General features: G+C 30.1%; 1 protein-coding gene across 2 annotated transcripts in view; it reads left to right on the forward strand.

The window, feature by feature from the left end:
* LOC115884282 (protein drumstick) overlaps window positions 1-15,348 on the forward strand; it is a 45,039-nt gene extending 29,691 nt beyond the window's left edge. Inside the window, exons 2-4 of one of the 2 annotated variants that reach the window (XR_004050536.1) lie at window positions 3,317-3,870; window positions 12,337-12,417; window positions 13,395-15,348. Coding sequence is in view for 1 of the 2 variants with exons in the window: in XM_030902816.1 (XP_030758676.1) it covers window positions 3,650-3,870; window positions 13,395-13,449 (276 nt within the window). In the remaining variant the exon portion in view is untranslated. The remainder of the gene's footprint in view (window positions 1-3,316; window positions 3,871-12,336; window positions 12,418-13,394) is intronic. The other variant, XM_030902816.1, reaches the window with a different exon arrangement.
* Window positions 15,349-17,962: the final 2,614 nt, after the last annotated feature.

Raw genomic sequence — 17,962 nt, forward strand, 5'->3', positions numbered from 1 at the left:
AATTTAAAATTCTTTGGTAGTTATCTTTAACTTTCTTTTTAAAATGTCTACTTCTTTTTAGCTTCTTCCAGTTAGAAATACTTGAAATTTTAAGTTTTAGAGATAAAATCACAATTTTAAAATATATTTTAAATTCCAGTTTAAAAAACCAAAGTTTGAGGTTAGTGCTATAGTATGTTTATAAGGTTTCCTAAATAACATTTTTGTATTTGGGGAAACACTTTTGTTTTTTAATCGCTTTATAAGAATTCTAATTCATTCCTTTAAAAGCAATTATAAAATTGTTTTCTTAGAGTAGAGGTCGCGACTAAATTATTGTGAAGACCAAATTGTTTTATAAATCAGTCGTAAAAACAGCTATAAAACATGTCGATAATGTTTTAATAAACTAAAATGCATATTTTTATAGCTGTTTTGTAAATGTTTTATAATTGTTTTAAATTATATTATAAATCAATTATAAAATATATCTAGCTCAAGCATAAATAGTTTTTGTTATATAAACGTTCCTGAGCATATTAACGAATATATTTAAGTATAAAAATGTTTAATAAATTAGTCGCCAAAACATCTATATAACAAAATAATAAAACACATTTGTCTCCATGATAAATTTGTGTTCTTTGCGTTTATTATATAACAATTCAGTGTATGAGATCGCTTTAATAAATCGCATATAAAACACTTCGCTCTCATAATAATTTATTGTGCTACTTGGGATAAGATTCGCTGATGACACAGTTCGAATTGCCAATAGTCTTGAAGAATTACAAGCATAAGCAGATTAATGAACTAAATACAGCCAGCAATAAAGTAGGTATCAAAATGTTGTTACAATTTTTTAAACGGTTTAATATTGATACAGGTTTCCTGCAGTTAGACAGTACATAATAACGGAATGGTTAAAGGATCCTGGATGTATGAGAGGCTTAGAAATTGAGAAATATTTGAGAGTAGGTAATGATACTGCAGAAAGAGCTGTTAAATTATCAGAAGAATACATTAATATTTTATCTAGAAATAAAGATGAAAAACAATATGTGATTCCGATTGTAAGCGAGTATAAGAAGAAATATCAAAATCCAACTAAAGAATGTTTATTAAAATAAATCAACTATACTTAAATGGTTTAAACTTCATTAGACTTGAAGATTTCTTAGTTCCCAACCTTAACATTACCTATCAGAATTGTACATTTTTACAGTAATAGATTAAATTTTTCGAAAATAATCATAATTTTGTCAAAAAAGTTGAAGAATTTAGGAATTTACCGAGCGGTTAATTTTAGCCGTGAATAACTTTTGAAGGAGTAGGTTTATCGGAAAATGCTTGAATAAGTTGAAAAATGATGATGATAGATTTTTCTGGAGACGGTACTGTATGTACTGAACGTAATTGTTTAACAAATCTCACGATGTCTAGGCAGAGCGATTCAATTTATTTATTTATTGCTAGTCAGAGCCATCCGTTAATTATAAATAAGTGATGTCATTAGATTTTACCGTTCGGGTACTTATTGTTTTCTCGTGACGTCTTTACACATCCATGTTTGTTTTATTATTTCGTTTAAACGATCGAATTTTCTAAATAGGATTTTCCGCATGAGTCTACATAAATAAATTTGTGTATGCGGATTTTAAATAAAAATTTATTATTAATTGTGAACGAAAAAATCCTTAATACTAATCTTTGCGTACCCGTAACTATAAAAATAATTTAAAAAATCTAGAATATAATATATATAACAATTAAAACAGCATCCATAATATTTTATGAGCTTTTGTAATGTTTATAGGAATCCCATTTAAAGATTTCCGAATGATAAATATATTGGAAACTTTTTTCAGATAAATTTTATATATTTTATTTTTTTTTTATAATTATCATCTGTGTTTTTATTGTAAATTTATTACAAATATACATATAATATGTTGTTTTCTTCCATTCTGTGGTTAAAAATAAAGACATTTTTATGTGAATCAGATATAGTTCCAACGGAAATGATTGAATATCTGTATATTTTGATAATCTCTTTATTGATTATATCTTTGAGAAAAACTAACTAAGGAGACTAAGAGGGGTGTATAGTACTATCTTTATATTGAAGATTTCAACAGACAAAAAATGACAGACTATACACAATTCATACTTTTTTACTATTCCTTTATTTATCTCGATTTTTAATTTTACCATAGAAAGTCTGTTGTTTCATAAACTATATACATATAATATTAATTATTGTAGTTTGTAGTTCTTACTTTTACGTCTTACCAAAGTTCATAGAACTACAGAGAATTATTCTGTAAACTTTGATCTTATTATGGAAAACTTTTAAGATATCTGCAGGTAAACTTCGACTATACCGGGTTCGTTTTAAAAGTGGCTCACCCCCAATAACTTTTTTATTTTTTCAGATAAAAAAACGAGATTTTGTTTTTTAGTATATGACATAATTTAGGACTGATTGACGTGTTCAAATGTTTTTGACCACTTCCTATTTCACCGGAAATGACTATAACTTTTGATTTTTAAATGGCACCCTCGGTATTTTTTTACTTTATTCGATAGAAAATGACATTTTGAATAAAATGACATATCATAATATGTCAACTTTTGACATTCTCGCTTAATATATTTTAAAATTCAATCTAGAGTGACATGGCTATGTTAAAAACATTAATTCTTGATCAAGGAGCCTTGGAAAAATAGATTTGATTGTCTAATGTTTCTCGTGTCTTGTCCTGACCAGTTAGAAAGTGCACAAATCGCATTTTTAATCATATCTCAATTTTTTCAAATGGAACGAGGGTGGTTTATTAGCATATTTTGAAAAAGCATTTTTTTACCAATAATTTGATACCACACACTTGGTGTTTCGAGTCAAATTTTCGTTATGAACCGCAAGTTATTTCAAATAAACCATATGCGAAAATGGCAAAAGTTGACATATGATATGTCATTCTATTCAGAGTGTTATTTTCTATGGAATAAAGTAAAAAAGAAACCGAGGGTGCCGTTTAAAAATCAAAAGTTATAGTCATTTCCGGTGAAACAGGAAGTGACCGAAAACAATTATTGAATACGTCAATCAACCCTAATTTATGTCATACACTAACATACCAAATGCCATTTTTTTAAACAAATAAAAAAGTTATAGGGGTGAGCCACTTTTGAGACGCACCCGGTAGTGTGTAGCAAATCAAAAGAATCTCCCAAATGAGACTGAATGTCTAAACCATACTTTTAATAAAATAGTTGTGTAAAAACTTCTGAATAATAATATAACCTAAATAACATAACTTTCGTTTTGTTACAGGTACAGCTTGATTCACAGCTGATTCCGCGAAATCTGACAAAAATCAGCGAAGAATTTCCGGAACAATACTTAAAGATTTCGCTATTCATCGCTGTTTGCACGAAGAGGATCTTCAGCAAACAAACTACCGGTTTTCATTGACTCATTACCCACTCACTAACAAGGGGGAAAAAGAATTCATAGTTTACAGTACCATAACATAGTACCTAGTTGATCCGCTTTGGCTGTTGGGAAAAATTACGGGAATCCACAGCAGCACAACGCGCCGCATCACAACCCAATCCAAACACACACATTACTACGCAAGTTTGGTTGATTTAAAAACGGTTCAAGATGTTCGCCATCATGCAGATTGATAACGACGTCTCCAGGGATCAGTTTAGGAGAAAGATGAGGGCCAAGTGCGAGTTCGTGTGCAAGTACTGCCAGAGGAGGTTCACCAAGCCCTACAACCTCATGATCCACGAGAGGACGCACAAGAGTCCCGAACTCACGTTCAGTTGTGAGGTGTGCGGAAAGAGTTTCAAGCGGCAGGACAACCTCAAACAACATAGGTAAGCCGAATAGAGAGTTTCTTTGATTTTTTTTGCTATTACTTGTCCACTTTAAAAAACATACATTCAAGCACTAATTTTAAGTCGTATTAAATTAATTTGAAAGTATAAACTGTTACGATTCTTTTTTAAATTTTATATTCGAAAAAGTGTTTTTTTGTTCTCTCCATTATACAGGGTGATTCACGGTCATGGTAATTTAGAAGTTTATGGAGAACAGATGGTAGGATTTTTTTGAAAATATGGATTTTTACATAAAGGTACCTGCTCTATCTATCTAAAAGATTTTCAGTGTTACAGTGTTGAAACGTCATTTAAAAATTGGTAGCATTTCTGTATATTATTACACTTTTTGAAACTATACTTTCATATCTCATAATTTTTTTATTATACTAACCTAAACATGCGTAAAATTGACAATAACATGAGCTTGAATAATCGTTGGTAAAATCATGAATTGGACATTTTTAAAGTTGAAATTTGGGTCATTAATCTATGAACCAAATTTCAGTTTTCAATATGCCGAATTTATTATTTAACCCATGCCTATTCAAGGTCATGTTTTTGTTAATTTTACACATGTTTTATTTTTTATCTCGAAAATTAATAGAGATAGATATAGGTTAGTATTTAGAAAAGTTATCATATATGAAATAGTTTCGAAAAATATAATAATATACCGGGTGTGTTCCATTTAAAATAACAAAGACGCTACTACGTTTAGCATGAACACTGTAACGCTGAAAATAATTCTAACCAAAAAATTTTTATTTTTTATTTTAAAAATACAAAATTTTCAAAAAAATCTTATCACTGTAAATATCCATGGCTCTTTATTTTTTCTTTCGATATTTTATTTTATGATGTTATGATTTTAATTTCTATTTACGTGATTCCTAAATTATTTAGAGATATTATTTATCTATATAACATTCGTTTTCCGTTTTCATAAAAATTCTGAAACTATGTCGATGATGTTGTAACCTTGAAAAAAGGATTATATTAAGTCTGTGGACAAATTAAACTAAATAAACAAATGGTTTGATTACGTTTTCCTTGTATATGTTGGGTTGAAATAAAATAATAATATGCTTGACCGGTACAATGTTGCCCACTTTTACATATTTTCTTTTACTCAAAATATTGTAGAAAACAAAAATAAATTAATTTTAAATACACTTCCCCAATAATTAACGCACCACAAAAAAATAACCAAAAGTTTAAGTTAAGTTTTTGTCAAAACCACTTATCCGATTTGGACGATTTTTTTTTTTGAATGATAGGTTATTCTTTCCACAATGTTGCTATACTAAGTGTATTTTGATAGGAACCCTTTTTATACTAATACCGGGTGTAGCAATTATAACGTGTCTTTTTAATAAAATTTGTGACACCCTGTAGAGTTGATCAGTTACAGTATCAAGTTAAAATTGAAATCACATTTTAGCCTGATCTTTTTTTTACATTTTGTTTTTTTATTTACTGCATTATCTTCCTTATTACACGAGAAACAACATTTTATAGGATGACATGATTTAATATTGGTTTTAATTAACATTTTTTCATTTTACTCACTAAAGTAAGTAGCAGGCTATGGAAAAACACGGATTACCAGTAAAGTTCTGTGCAAACTTGTAGACCATTAGTATCTCTGAGCTGAGTTTGAAGGGCCCGAGCTGTTACGAAACGTTGTCTTAATGTTGAGAGTTTTAAAAAACGTTCCTGAATCGGATTGGTTCTTCGATCCCTGCCTTGTCCCGGCCTGCGACAATGACTCCCAGTATCTCAATGGTTGAGTGAGTTACATTAAATCGTTCACCAATTCTTCGGTAGCTCCAACCTTCCTCAGACAATATTAATGCTTGAGCACATTCTTCGCCAGTAAGATTTCTTGTTTCACGTGCACGTTGCATATTTTTGATATAATAAATGGACGAAAACGACTGACACTGACAACAAGCATCTCTATTTGACATTTACTGGTAATTCGTGTTTTTCCATAGCCTGCTACTTACTTTAGTGAGTAAAATGGAAAAATGTTAATTAAAACTAATATTAAATCATGTCATCCTATAAAATGTTGTTTCTCGTGTAATAAGGAAGATAATGGAGTAAATAAAAAAATAAAATGTATAAAAAAGATAAGGCTAAAATGTGATTTCAATTTTAACTTGATACTGTAACTGATCAACTCTACAGGGTGTCACAAATTTTATTAAAAAAACACGTTATAATTAAAAACTACACCCGGTATTAGTATAAAAAGGGTTCCTATCAAAATACAGTTCGTATAGCAACATTGTGGAAAGAATAACCTATCATTCAAACAAAATCGTCCAAATCGGATAAGTGGTTTTGTTTGGTTTGTAAACAAAAACTCACCTTCTTAATAGCACTTAAGGGATATAACATTACTACCGCTTTCCCGTTCAAAATATTCTAATAAAGTTGCGATGAGTTTTTTACGGCTATTAAGCTATCTTGTACACTTTGCACTAAAAGAGGTTCTAAAAAGAACAATGTTCGATTGCAAGGTCTGCTAGGACACATTTTTCAGCTTAAAATAACACAGCACTATTTATTTAAACCAAAAACTCGTAATACAAAATTAAAGAGACAAATGACCAATGTCAGGAAATAAATAAATAAATCCCCAGCGGCCTGTACGGCGCCGAATATGTCCATGGTTGGCAACAATGAATTAAAAATGGCGCCCTCGATTACCCAACTAAAAGCTTAATATTGTTATCAAGAATATATGGTTATTAGTTTATATTTTGGAGGAACTCTATGTTTACTAATTTCACTAAATGAAAAATATAATTAAAACCCAGAAACGTAAGGCCAGACATGTCACAATGGCTGTTCAGAATGGACAGTTTTTATTGCTTTTCGGTTGAAACATTCGTTCTGGGGATTTCAAAGTGTTCGCACCACACTTATTGGCAAAAATATAACTCGTCCAAACGGACATAAAGCTTATTGAGAAGCGGCAGACCTTGACAAATGTGTTTTATTGGTGCCGAAAAATAAGTATTTCAGTCGAGTTAAAGCTCCTTTTGGAGCATTTCACAGACTATAGTTTCGAAATTGCGAGGTTAGCGTCCTTCTCTATGTTTTTTTAATCTGTTTGTATAAAGTGACAAGATTTTGCGTCAGCTAATGTTAATACACATTTTTCATGACACAACTCGCTAGGTCTGTTGACTAGGACCAAAAGCAAAGACATGGTTTTCATGCGAATATCTCCAACAAAAATGAAGCTTTTGAGATAAACCACAGATCAAACTATTGAGAAAGGATATACCTAGATGATAAAATGATTTTTAAATTCTTTGCTTTCTTAACATATTCCACACGGTGTTTGAAACTTTCACCAAAATATCAACATTTTGTTTTTCTTTATATAATTGACAGAATGGGAATTTTCATTTTTTAAGAAATACTAAAAAGTCAAATAATTTAACTACATATTGCTTAAAAAACTATAACAAAATAAATAAAATCTTTAAATTACATCAAAATTTTAAGGTGCCGGTGTGTGTATTTTAGTAGGTATTATTTTGCTTCGGCCACAAATTGGCATAGTTGTGTAAAATAAAGAAACTAATTTTTCCAATAAAGTATTTTAAAATTCTGCCAATAATCCCATTTTTTAGCCATTTTAATTACTTTAAATGTCAAATCTGACATACATCCGAAACAAAAACCAACGCCAAGTCAAAATTCACCTAAGCAATAATAATAAAAAAGTTCCATATACAGGATGAGTCTTGAATAAGTGCAAATATTTTATTATTAGTTTTTTTTTCGCGAAAAAATTTGTAATTTTTTGGAAAATTTTTGCATTTTTTTTATTTTCTAGCTAAAAAAATATAATTTCTTGATAATATGGCAACAGAGGTAGTGGATTAAATTTACAGGAAAGAAAATGCAGAAAAGTTCCAGTGGTTCTCAAAATTTCAGCAAAAAATCATTTTTTTTTTGGAAATTTTCAAAGTAAAATAACTCGGTTATTTTGGACTTATTTGAAAAACGGTAAAGAAAAAATATGCCTCCCTGAAAATATTTGCACTTATTACTGACTCACCCTGTATGATGCGGACTTTTGCTGTGACACTCTACGTCAGCCTCATCTGTTTTATGTTAAGGCTTAACTAGTTCATTATTGTTTAAAAATTTATCTACGTCATGGGTTACTATGACGCGCGAAAATATATAACGTAATAATTCAAAAAAAAGCGTCGAAGTGACATGAGACATATTCACGTGGTCGCGGCTTCTACATTAGACGCAATAAGGCCAATAAAAATATACTTATATTACTTTGAAAATAAACGTTTTATAGAAATGTACATAGTATGTGCGAGTTTGTACACTTGGAATTGCTTAATAGGCGGCTATTTAGTAATTTCGAAAGGTTATGGTTAACCTCGATGGAGCAATATTTACTATTTGTTTTCGTGAGGATTTTGTCTTTGTTTGATTTATTTTGTTTCGAAGAAATTAGCAAGAATCTGCGAAAATTTACCAATTGATTCTTGGACTTTGCAAAGGTTTTGCATTTTTTTATGAAAAAATGAAGGAAAACAATTCTGGTAAAGTTTGAGATCTTAAGAGTAACTAACGTGAACATGACAGGATCGGGCTAAGCCTGGCAGATTTTTCAAATATAATATACAGGGTGTCCCAGAAATAAGTCCAAATATTTTAAGAGGTGATAGATCTCGATAAAAGAAACATATTTTCTCTTTATCGTTTTTCAAATAAGTCCAAAATAATGGAGTTATTTTACTTTGAAAATTACCAAAAAAAATGATTTTTTCCTGAAATTTTGAGAACCACTGGATCTTTTCTGGATTTTCTTTCTTGTAAATTTAATCTAATACCTATGTTACCATATTATCAAGAAATTATGTTTTTTAACTAAAAACTAAAAAAATTTCCAAAAAATTTTGCCAAAAATAGGCGTGTTTCTGGGGTTGAACTATACTACCAGTTAAAATATTTACACTTATTTCTGGGACACCCTGTATAGTATTTCCTTCGGCAATGGAATTTTTTTTTGGAAATTTAATTGCGTCCTAACAAATCAGCGTATTGTAAAAATTAATACATATTCTTGTAGAAAATTGAATGGTCTTCAAAAAGGTCTGATATGCTTTTCATTTAATCGACTCGTTTGAAGGTTATTGAAGGTTAAATGTCAACTTCAAATCGTATATCATAACTTCCACTATTTTTTATATTTTATCACGAAATAATGGCTCAAAAACATAAAATATCTTATTTTTCGTAAAAAAAAAATCATCTAATTATTAATTATCGCTAATTACAATATTTAGGAATTATCCTGATTCAATATAGTCATTTATTTTTAACCAGAACTGTTTTTGTGTACTTTGCCTGGCGGCCCAGTTCTTTTAGTTTTAATGTTTTTTTGTTTCCTCCAGTGATATACAAACGAAACCATGACTGCTGTATTGATGAAAAGCTGCCGTACGCAAGTGGTAATATAGCTTTTTAGCTAATATTTTTTTATTAACTAAATCTGCTACACTTTCAATAACTTTCAAACTAGTCTCGATTAAATGAAAAGTCATTTCAGACCTTTTTTGAATTTCATTCAATTTTATGAAAGAATTTTTATTAATGTTCAAGATTTTTGTATTATTTTTTTTAAACAAACTGTTTGTTTATTTACACAGACTTAATTATAAAAAATTAAGACTTCTAACAAAATATTATACTTCTATACAGGGTGGCCCATCGAAAACGTTTGTGAGGGGGACAACTTATGCCCCAAAAATTATTGCAAAATCTTTAACCCTCTAAGCGGGGTCCCCCAACTTTTTTCAAATGGAAAGGGGGGTCAAGTGGCGCCGCAATGAAACGAGCTTTCTATTCTCTATATTTCGTTGGGAAAATATGAAGGATTGAAATTTGAAAAGTTTTTTAAACATTTATCAGAGTAAATGATAAGGATAAATTCCTTCGACCAATTTGCTGTTTTTTTCTTATTATTTCTAGATGTTTGCAATCGGGTTGCGCAGATATTCAATGAACGCCATCCTGACAAACACCTTTATGGCAAAATTGTTCGCCAGTTAGTAGCAAAATTTCGCGAAACTGGTTCCGTTATGAATAAAAAGAGGCAGAGGGAAAATCCTGTAGTAAATGAAGCTATGGAGATATTCGTATTGGGCCAAGTTGCCATGGACAGTATTCTGAGTACAAGAAAATTAGCCAATGAGACCGGCGGGAATCGTACAAGTTTCCAAAGGATATTAAAAAAACACAAGTTCCACCCGTACAAAATTCAGTTGGTACAAGAACCCAAAGAAGACGATTTTGATCGTCGCTTGCAATTTTGCGAAACTATGAGTGAACGAGTGGGAAATGATAATAATTTCCTATTTAATGTTTTTTTTTCGGATGAGTGTGCTTTTTTTTTGAACGGTGTAGTTAATCGGCACAACTGTCGGTACTGGGCTGAGGACAACCCCAGGGTTTTTCACGAGGTGCACTCACAAAACCCTCAGAAATTGAACGTGTGGGCTGGTATTTTTGGAAATTCTATTGTAGGTCAGTTTAACGATATTGAGAAGAACTTCAACGTACAAGTCACAGAACAGCTATCTAGCAACTACCGCACCTGATCGTTCAACGTTGTGGCAAGTGAAAAAATGCGTAAACATCTAGAAATAATAAGAAAAAACAGCAAATTGGTCGAATTTATCCTTAATTATCATTTACTCTGATAAATGCTTAAACAAACTTTTCAAATTTCAATCCTTCATATTTTCTCAATGACTCGACCGATTTTCAAAAACGAAGCGGGGAAATATAGAGAATAGAAAGCTCTTTTCATTGCGGCGCCACTTGACCCCCAATCATTTTTGGGGCAAAAGTTGTCCCCCTTACAAACAAAATTGACGTGCTTTTGGATTTTCTGAAAAAATAAATACCCTGGCCGTTATGCTTTGCGGAACGTTTTCGATGGTCCACCCTGTATAAAATGTCGTTATTATTTTTGTAGCAAGACTATAAATGGTTAATAGAAATACCTTATTTTGCTTAGAGAAATACAATGCTAGAGATATTGTATAAATATATTTTTTTAAATGGGTATACTCGGATTAATATAGGAAATCTGCCCCGCGGCTTTTTTTGACTCGCACTCAGAGGATCGATTTGGTGCCGAATCAAAATAGTTCACCTAAATTTATAACTCTTTAACTCAAACGGTTTTCGAGATTTTCAAAAAAAACTTTTTTTTAATTTTATTTTTATTTCTATAGTAAAATTCAAAATTAATTAATGATGATTTGGTTTGATTTTTTTTCTAATTCTTTGAAGTCGATTTTTTGCAGAGGAAAGAAAATTAAAATCATTATCTTTTTAACGGGATCGATTTGGTGCCGAATCAAAATAGTTCACCTAAATTTTTAGCTCTTTAACTCAAACGGTTTTCGAGATTTTCAAAAAAAACTTTTTTTTAATTTTATTTTTATTTCTATAGTAAAATTCAAAATTAATTAATGATGATTTGGTTTGATTTTTTTTCTAATTCTTTGAAGTCGATTTTTTGCGGAGGAAAGAAAATGAAAATCATTATCTTTTTAACCTTTGTGAAATATGTCACTCAAATATCGTCAGAAAATGTCTTTTATACTTCTTTACATTCAGGAATTTTTGAAGTGGTGGAACAATATGGAAAAAATTAAAAACTCATTTTTTTTCTAAAAATTTCTCAGATTCATTCTTTTATATAATCTTCATGTTTATTTCTGGCCAGGATGTATTTTTAATGAAAAAGTATTTTCTAACTCACTTTTTTTAACTAAACAAAAATGCAAGTTAGTTAAAACAGAAGATTTTGGAAAAAAATGAGTTTTTAATATTTTTCATATTGATCCACTCGATTATCTTCTATTGAACAATCTTGAATAAATAATTAGACATCTTTAATAAATATCGTACACTAATTGATTAAATTATAATATTGCATGGCATGAAATGTTTTTGTTTAACCACAACCTTTAGTATTATTTAATTCTATTTGTTACTAAAAAAGTTACTAATTAGTGGTTATGGAAAAACTCTGCCTTGTCATATTGTAGTTTCTTTGGTTGGATAGAAAATAAAAACAAATATAAAATATAGGAACTGAATAGAATTATTTGTGGTTTATTAATATTCATTTAATATCTATGTTTGTTTGGTTGTTTTGTAACTATGGTACAAGCACAACCAGTAGCCGCCATATATTTTTGCAATAAATTATAATATATTATCTCTTCATACAAATAAGAGTTCTTTGTTCTAGTTTCTTTATTTTGTATTTTTTAACAATTTTTTTTAGATTTAATATTTTTTTATTTTCGTATAGGTTTTTGATAAAATCGAAAAAAAACTTTTGTACATATTTTTATTTTTTTACTAATTCGTATACTCCTCTTTTAGATGTAATCAATGTGTATGGCGATAAAAAGGGTGATAGCCTTCTTGGATACAGGGCTATATGGGGCTCTTCTAAATTTAAATGTAAGACCCCTTAACAAGTAAATTTTACCACCTCACCCCTACTAAAAATCTCTTCACCTACTCATACTTACTAACGCTTCACTTGTACAACATGTCCCACGTCCGGTTATGTGTATTTCATCATTATATTGTGTGATCTATGAAAAAAAAAACAGTGTCACGGTAGGCATTTAAATATAATTTCAGTTCGAGCTTCTTCCTTCGACTTTCCTTTGAAGTTATTGACATTGTTAGTTGAATAGACGTATTTGAAGACTCTAATATTATTTATCTAACTAACTTGGGACATACTGTACAACGCAAACATCAGCCATACCCTATTGAACATAGTAAACATTAAACCATTTTTGAAATTCAGATTTTTTTAATTTAAAAAAGTCTTCTGTTTGCTGCTAAGGCCAAGCTTTCAGAATGCGAATACAAAAAATCGCTGAGAACTATATCTGGTTAATACGGAGGCTGGACTAGCAGTATGGCGATCTGGGTAGTGTTACTATCAGATGATCATCACTGTAAGTGGAAAATCTTTATTGTATAACCCACCCTTAGTTCCAAAATTAAAAATACAGTTTTTCATGTAGCTGCCACTGCTGTAAATGTCACATTTCATTTTAGAATGTGTCAGGAAATGAGCAAATAATCACAGCTGTTCAACTGATGATAAATTGAGAGATTTAGAGTAAAAAAGAATGTAAAAGAACGTGTTTATTTGTTGTTCTGTTGGATTTTGAAAAATTGAGTTATACAAATAAGTATTTCCATTTCGTGGCTACGCATAGTAAAAAAAAAAATAAAAATGGTTCATTGTTTATATATTATATAATATAATTTTCAATCCTACTATATCAATCCTATATCTATTCCAAAAAAAATCCACATTAACCATCAAGCATGAAAACAACTAGATGAGTTAGATGAATTTTTATTTTATGTTATAAGCAAAATACTAATTTTGATGTTTTTTTGTTTCTTTATAGGACTATCCATTATCCATGTTCCAGTCCGACGTTCAATTGTTATACCAGGTACTAAGATTCACCTACAGCACTATAACAAATTTACTATAATAAAATATAATTCATACAACAGTATTCTTGCCCTTATACAGTGCAATTCAATTTTCAAAAAAAAAATAAGTTCTTTTTTTGGTGATTTCTAATAAAAAAAACTACATTTATTTGAATGTGGTAGACGATGATTCAGTGTATTGACTTCCTTTTTTTTAATAATTTGGAGGCCAAAAATACAAAAAAAAAGAATTTGTTTTTTTTTTCAATTTTTTTAAAGTTACATTTTAATTTATTATTGTCCTTACATTATAGCTCTTTTTGTATATATTTTATGTGTTCTAGTTATTAAATAAATTATATTTATATGCCTTAAAATATGTATACTAAATTTCTAAAACGACTTCTTTTTGACTAGTCTAAAAATTAGTTTTTTATGTACCCTGGCCTTGATAGAATGAAAACGGTGCCAGAAACTTTATGAAACGTTGTGTGCCCACTCAGGAGCATTGGCGTAACTACAGGGGTGCCCGGGGGTGCCGGGCCTTCCCATGTACTGCTGGGCACCCCCTAGAGAAATCCTGAATTATCACTCTTGGCTGCGTATTAATTTTTATTTGCTTGTGACGCAGTAAAAATGACGTTTTCTAGTTTTGTTTAGTTAATATTATTTTGTTGTGTTCAAAAAACGTGTTCAGAAAATTTGTAGGTATTCAAGTAATTTACGGGAACACGGTTTAATAACCAAGTCTATGAAATTTATTGATAGAGAAGTTCATGTAAACGTTTTATTCAGAAAATATGTTTTTTAAAATGATTTTTTATTTTTAAAAAAACAAAAGCCCTAGCCCCCCCACTGGGCTCAACACCAGGCCCCCCCCCAGGCCCACCCCAGGATAAATTGATAGTTACGCTAATGCTCAGGAGTTTATCTCACCTGATAATATACAGAGTATTCTTATAATTTATTCTTTCACTGTGTTTCCAATTATTGATTTTGTCATTATCAAAAATAGTTTGAAAACAAAAAATACAGGCATATTAGTTACTCTACACTTACTGTGGCGTATTTTTTTATCTAATCACACCATGCATATTAGTCTTTTAATTTACTTATAATTTGTACAGGGTGTTCAAAATACATTCTCGTTTTCGTTCGATCATGCGCTATATAAACGTGAGTGTAAAAAAGTCCTGGTTTAGTTAGACTGTCATATATTTTATGACATTATGCATCATTTTCTTGCCCTTTACATTTTAATCATATACGCTTTTATCTACATTTACAGTATGTATACGGGGTGTCCCAGAAATCCGGGCCTCATGGGGTTCGATTTTGCGACACCCTGTACACAAGATGTAACAAATGAAGTTGTATTTTTAATATATTTTTTTGTTTGTTACATTTTGTTACGAATTTAGTCATAGATACAGCAATATTTTGACATTCTTCCTAGAGAAGTTTTGAAAAAAAACATGTGTTAAATCTCTCTCAAAATATTGATTGATAAAGACTATTAGAGAAGCCAGTGTTTTATATCATAAAATTAGTTTGTGATTTAGTTTATAGTATTATATTATATTTAATTATAGTTATATACGTGCAATTCCTCTTTTTATATATTTTTTTCGATAATTTTGTACAGAGTTGTTTAAATATTCTCTGAAGTTCGAAATATTTATATTAGCTTTGATATTAATTGTATTCTGTTTTTATTTTATTTAATTAATAAAAATAACTGTGTATTTTTTGTAGTTTGCAAAAAACTATTCAGGTTATTCTGTTAACCATCATTTCCTGTTAATGGTGGCTGTTGTATACTGTCATTAGCATTGCCTATTTTTTTTGTTTTAATATTTTTTATGTTTATAATGCCTACAAATTTAATATGTGCCTTAAAAATAAAACATATTATCAGTGAAATTGTGTTTTTATTAAGTATACCCTATACTAGCCCCAAATTTACAAAATACCCTGTTTGTTAGAATGTTTCAATAAACCCTATAAGTCTGTCCAACGAGAAGATCCGTGACAGTGATAGATGTGTCTGTCATTTTATTTTCAAAGTAGTTTATTTTATTTTACAAAGAAATAAGTTGGTACAACTGGAACACATAGCAGGAAATTAATATATTCAAAATTTGACTGACAAGACAAGTGATTACTTCAAAATATTGTTAAAAAAACTGTATAAAATTGAAAAAATGTAATCGAGTTATTTTATTTAACAAAAAACGGTGTGTTAATACAAAACAAACAAGAACAAGACACCGCATACCAAAAAAATATAAAAAAGAACTATTTCTTACTTCCAAGCTTCATGAAACTTCCCACATTTATGATTATATCTATCAATATAACTTATGTACAAATACACATTTGGAATTTGTAATATTCCACAGGAATAAATAAAACAACATAAATAAAACAAACTATTTTATTAATAATAACACTTACCAAATTTTATACCTTAAAGGTTGATTAATTAACTTTAATCTTAATTTTTTTAAACCAGTACCTTTCGACATTATTTTTCTGCAGTACTAAAATTCATTATTTACCTATCGTGTGATGTCGATATTTTACAGCTACTCCAGTTTGTAGTATGTGTTTAGTATGATCCTTCTACCATATACGAGCTGCACTTATCTACCACGAAATGGTATACAAACTTTATTGATGGTAACTTTATTGGTGTATAAGACTTTCTGCCTGGGCAGCGAGTATTAACCATAAACTGTGCTCTGGGTCTACAGTCAATTTTCACTCGATTTTTCCTCCACTTGGCTTCAAAAGACACAAAACACACGTAATAACACGAATCAAAATGCATCATTTTCCAAAACGCAGGGAATTTGACAATAGTTGACACAAAATTATAACCTTTAATTTGGCCAGACTTTGACAAGCGTCAAAAATCTAAAGGCGAGTTCATACGCATCGGCGTCCGTTTGTCGTTCATCGTTCCGTCAAACCAATAAAATTGAAATACGATCTGTCATTTTTGAAATAAACCAATAAAACTGGTTAAACACAAAAAGAGACGACGTATGACGGAATTATATTTAAACCCATCCATAGTTAACTTAAAAATTATTAGAAACTTTTTTTAGTAAAATAAATAGATTGGTATGGGACGTCATCTGCTTTTCTTCTGTCATCGTCTGTCGAAATCTTACCTGAGAAAAAAAACAGAATTATATCTCGGTTAGTTTTGATTTAAGCAGAGTTGGAAAAAAAGCAGGGTTGGAAAAAATCATGATTTAAAAAAAAATCAAAAAATCAGATTTTTTTGATTTTAATTTAAAAGAATATTTAAAGGCGATTTTCAAATGACTAGGACTTATTTCCAATTAAAGTCCTATCCTAAATGGCTAAACCTTTAGGTATAACTCTGCCCGATACCGAGAACATTAACAATTCTATGGCGCGTTTATCATTTTTCCACATCAGTATTCCGCAAAAAAAGTCGCTCGCTTCAGATCAAAAGGATTTTTTTTTTCAAACATCTCAAAAATATTAAATTGTCATTTTCACGCCTGGGTATAAAAATAAAGCAATAAAACAAAAAAAAATATATTAATAAACTGATATTAAGTGTCAAATTCAACAAGTGTATAAATTGTTGTTCGATTACTGTTCCTATTATTTGCAATGTTTGAAATTGATTAAAAAATTATTTGTAATGTTTTAAAAGAAATAGTATGTTTTATGCGGAGTAAAAATGTAATTTTTGTGCCTCCCTGTAACGTCGGAATAGCTTTACGATGGTCCTTCAAAGGTACAGCATCGTCAAAAAAAGTATAATTTTTACTCCTAATAAAACAATACAGTATAGTTCGGCTGTGGTTCGGAAATAGTCTTAAGTCGAGAGTGAAATTAGTATGTATTATCTAATGTCAAAGTGTAAAGTATTTACTGCAGATCAAAATGTCAGTAGCAGGGGCGGCTTGTCCTATGAGGCAGATGAGGCAGTGCCTCACCAATACATTTGAAAAATTACACGTATTAATCGATACATCTTTAATCACAATTTTATATTTTTTTCCCTATTTGCATCAATAATAATTGTATTTTTTAACCGTCATTCTACAATAAATTACGTCGATGATATTCCTTTAAACGCTTCCTTTCCCATATGCGACAAACTCGACGATGTATATCCATCTCATTTGTTCTTTAAGAAGTATATGTGCAGAGGTTTGCCTCTCGCCTTTCCTTGTCTAGCGTATTGTGGTATATAGCACTGACGGAGCGACAGCGTTCACTGGAATCTTAACTCTGTAGAATGAAAAGAAAAAGCATAGGCAAAACCTTTAGTTGAAGAGAGATAAAATGTATGGAGTAGTAGCGCGTAAAAAGACTGTATTGAGGCGAGCCTCAAATGTAAATTTGAACCTTAAAAGCCGTTCGTTAAAAATATGTATCACTTCCCGATCAGTTCCCGATCAGCTCGAGAGATTTTAGGCGACAGGCTGAAAATGCAGAATTGCATTATTTGGGAATTTGGCTTAGTTTGAATCAGAGTCTGAATTAA

Source organism: Sitophilus oryzae, unplaced genomic scaffold (assembly GCF_002938485.1).
Source record: "Sitophilus oryzae breed Bouriz unplaced genomic scaffold, Soryzae_2.0 scaffold_227_pilon_pilon, whole genome shotgun sequence".
NCBI classification, from domain to species: domain Eukaryota; kingdom Metazoa; phylum Arthropoda; class Insecta; order Coleoptera; family Curculionidae; genus Sitophilus; species Sitophilus oryzae.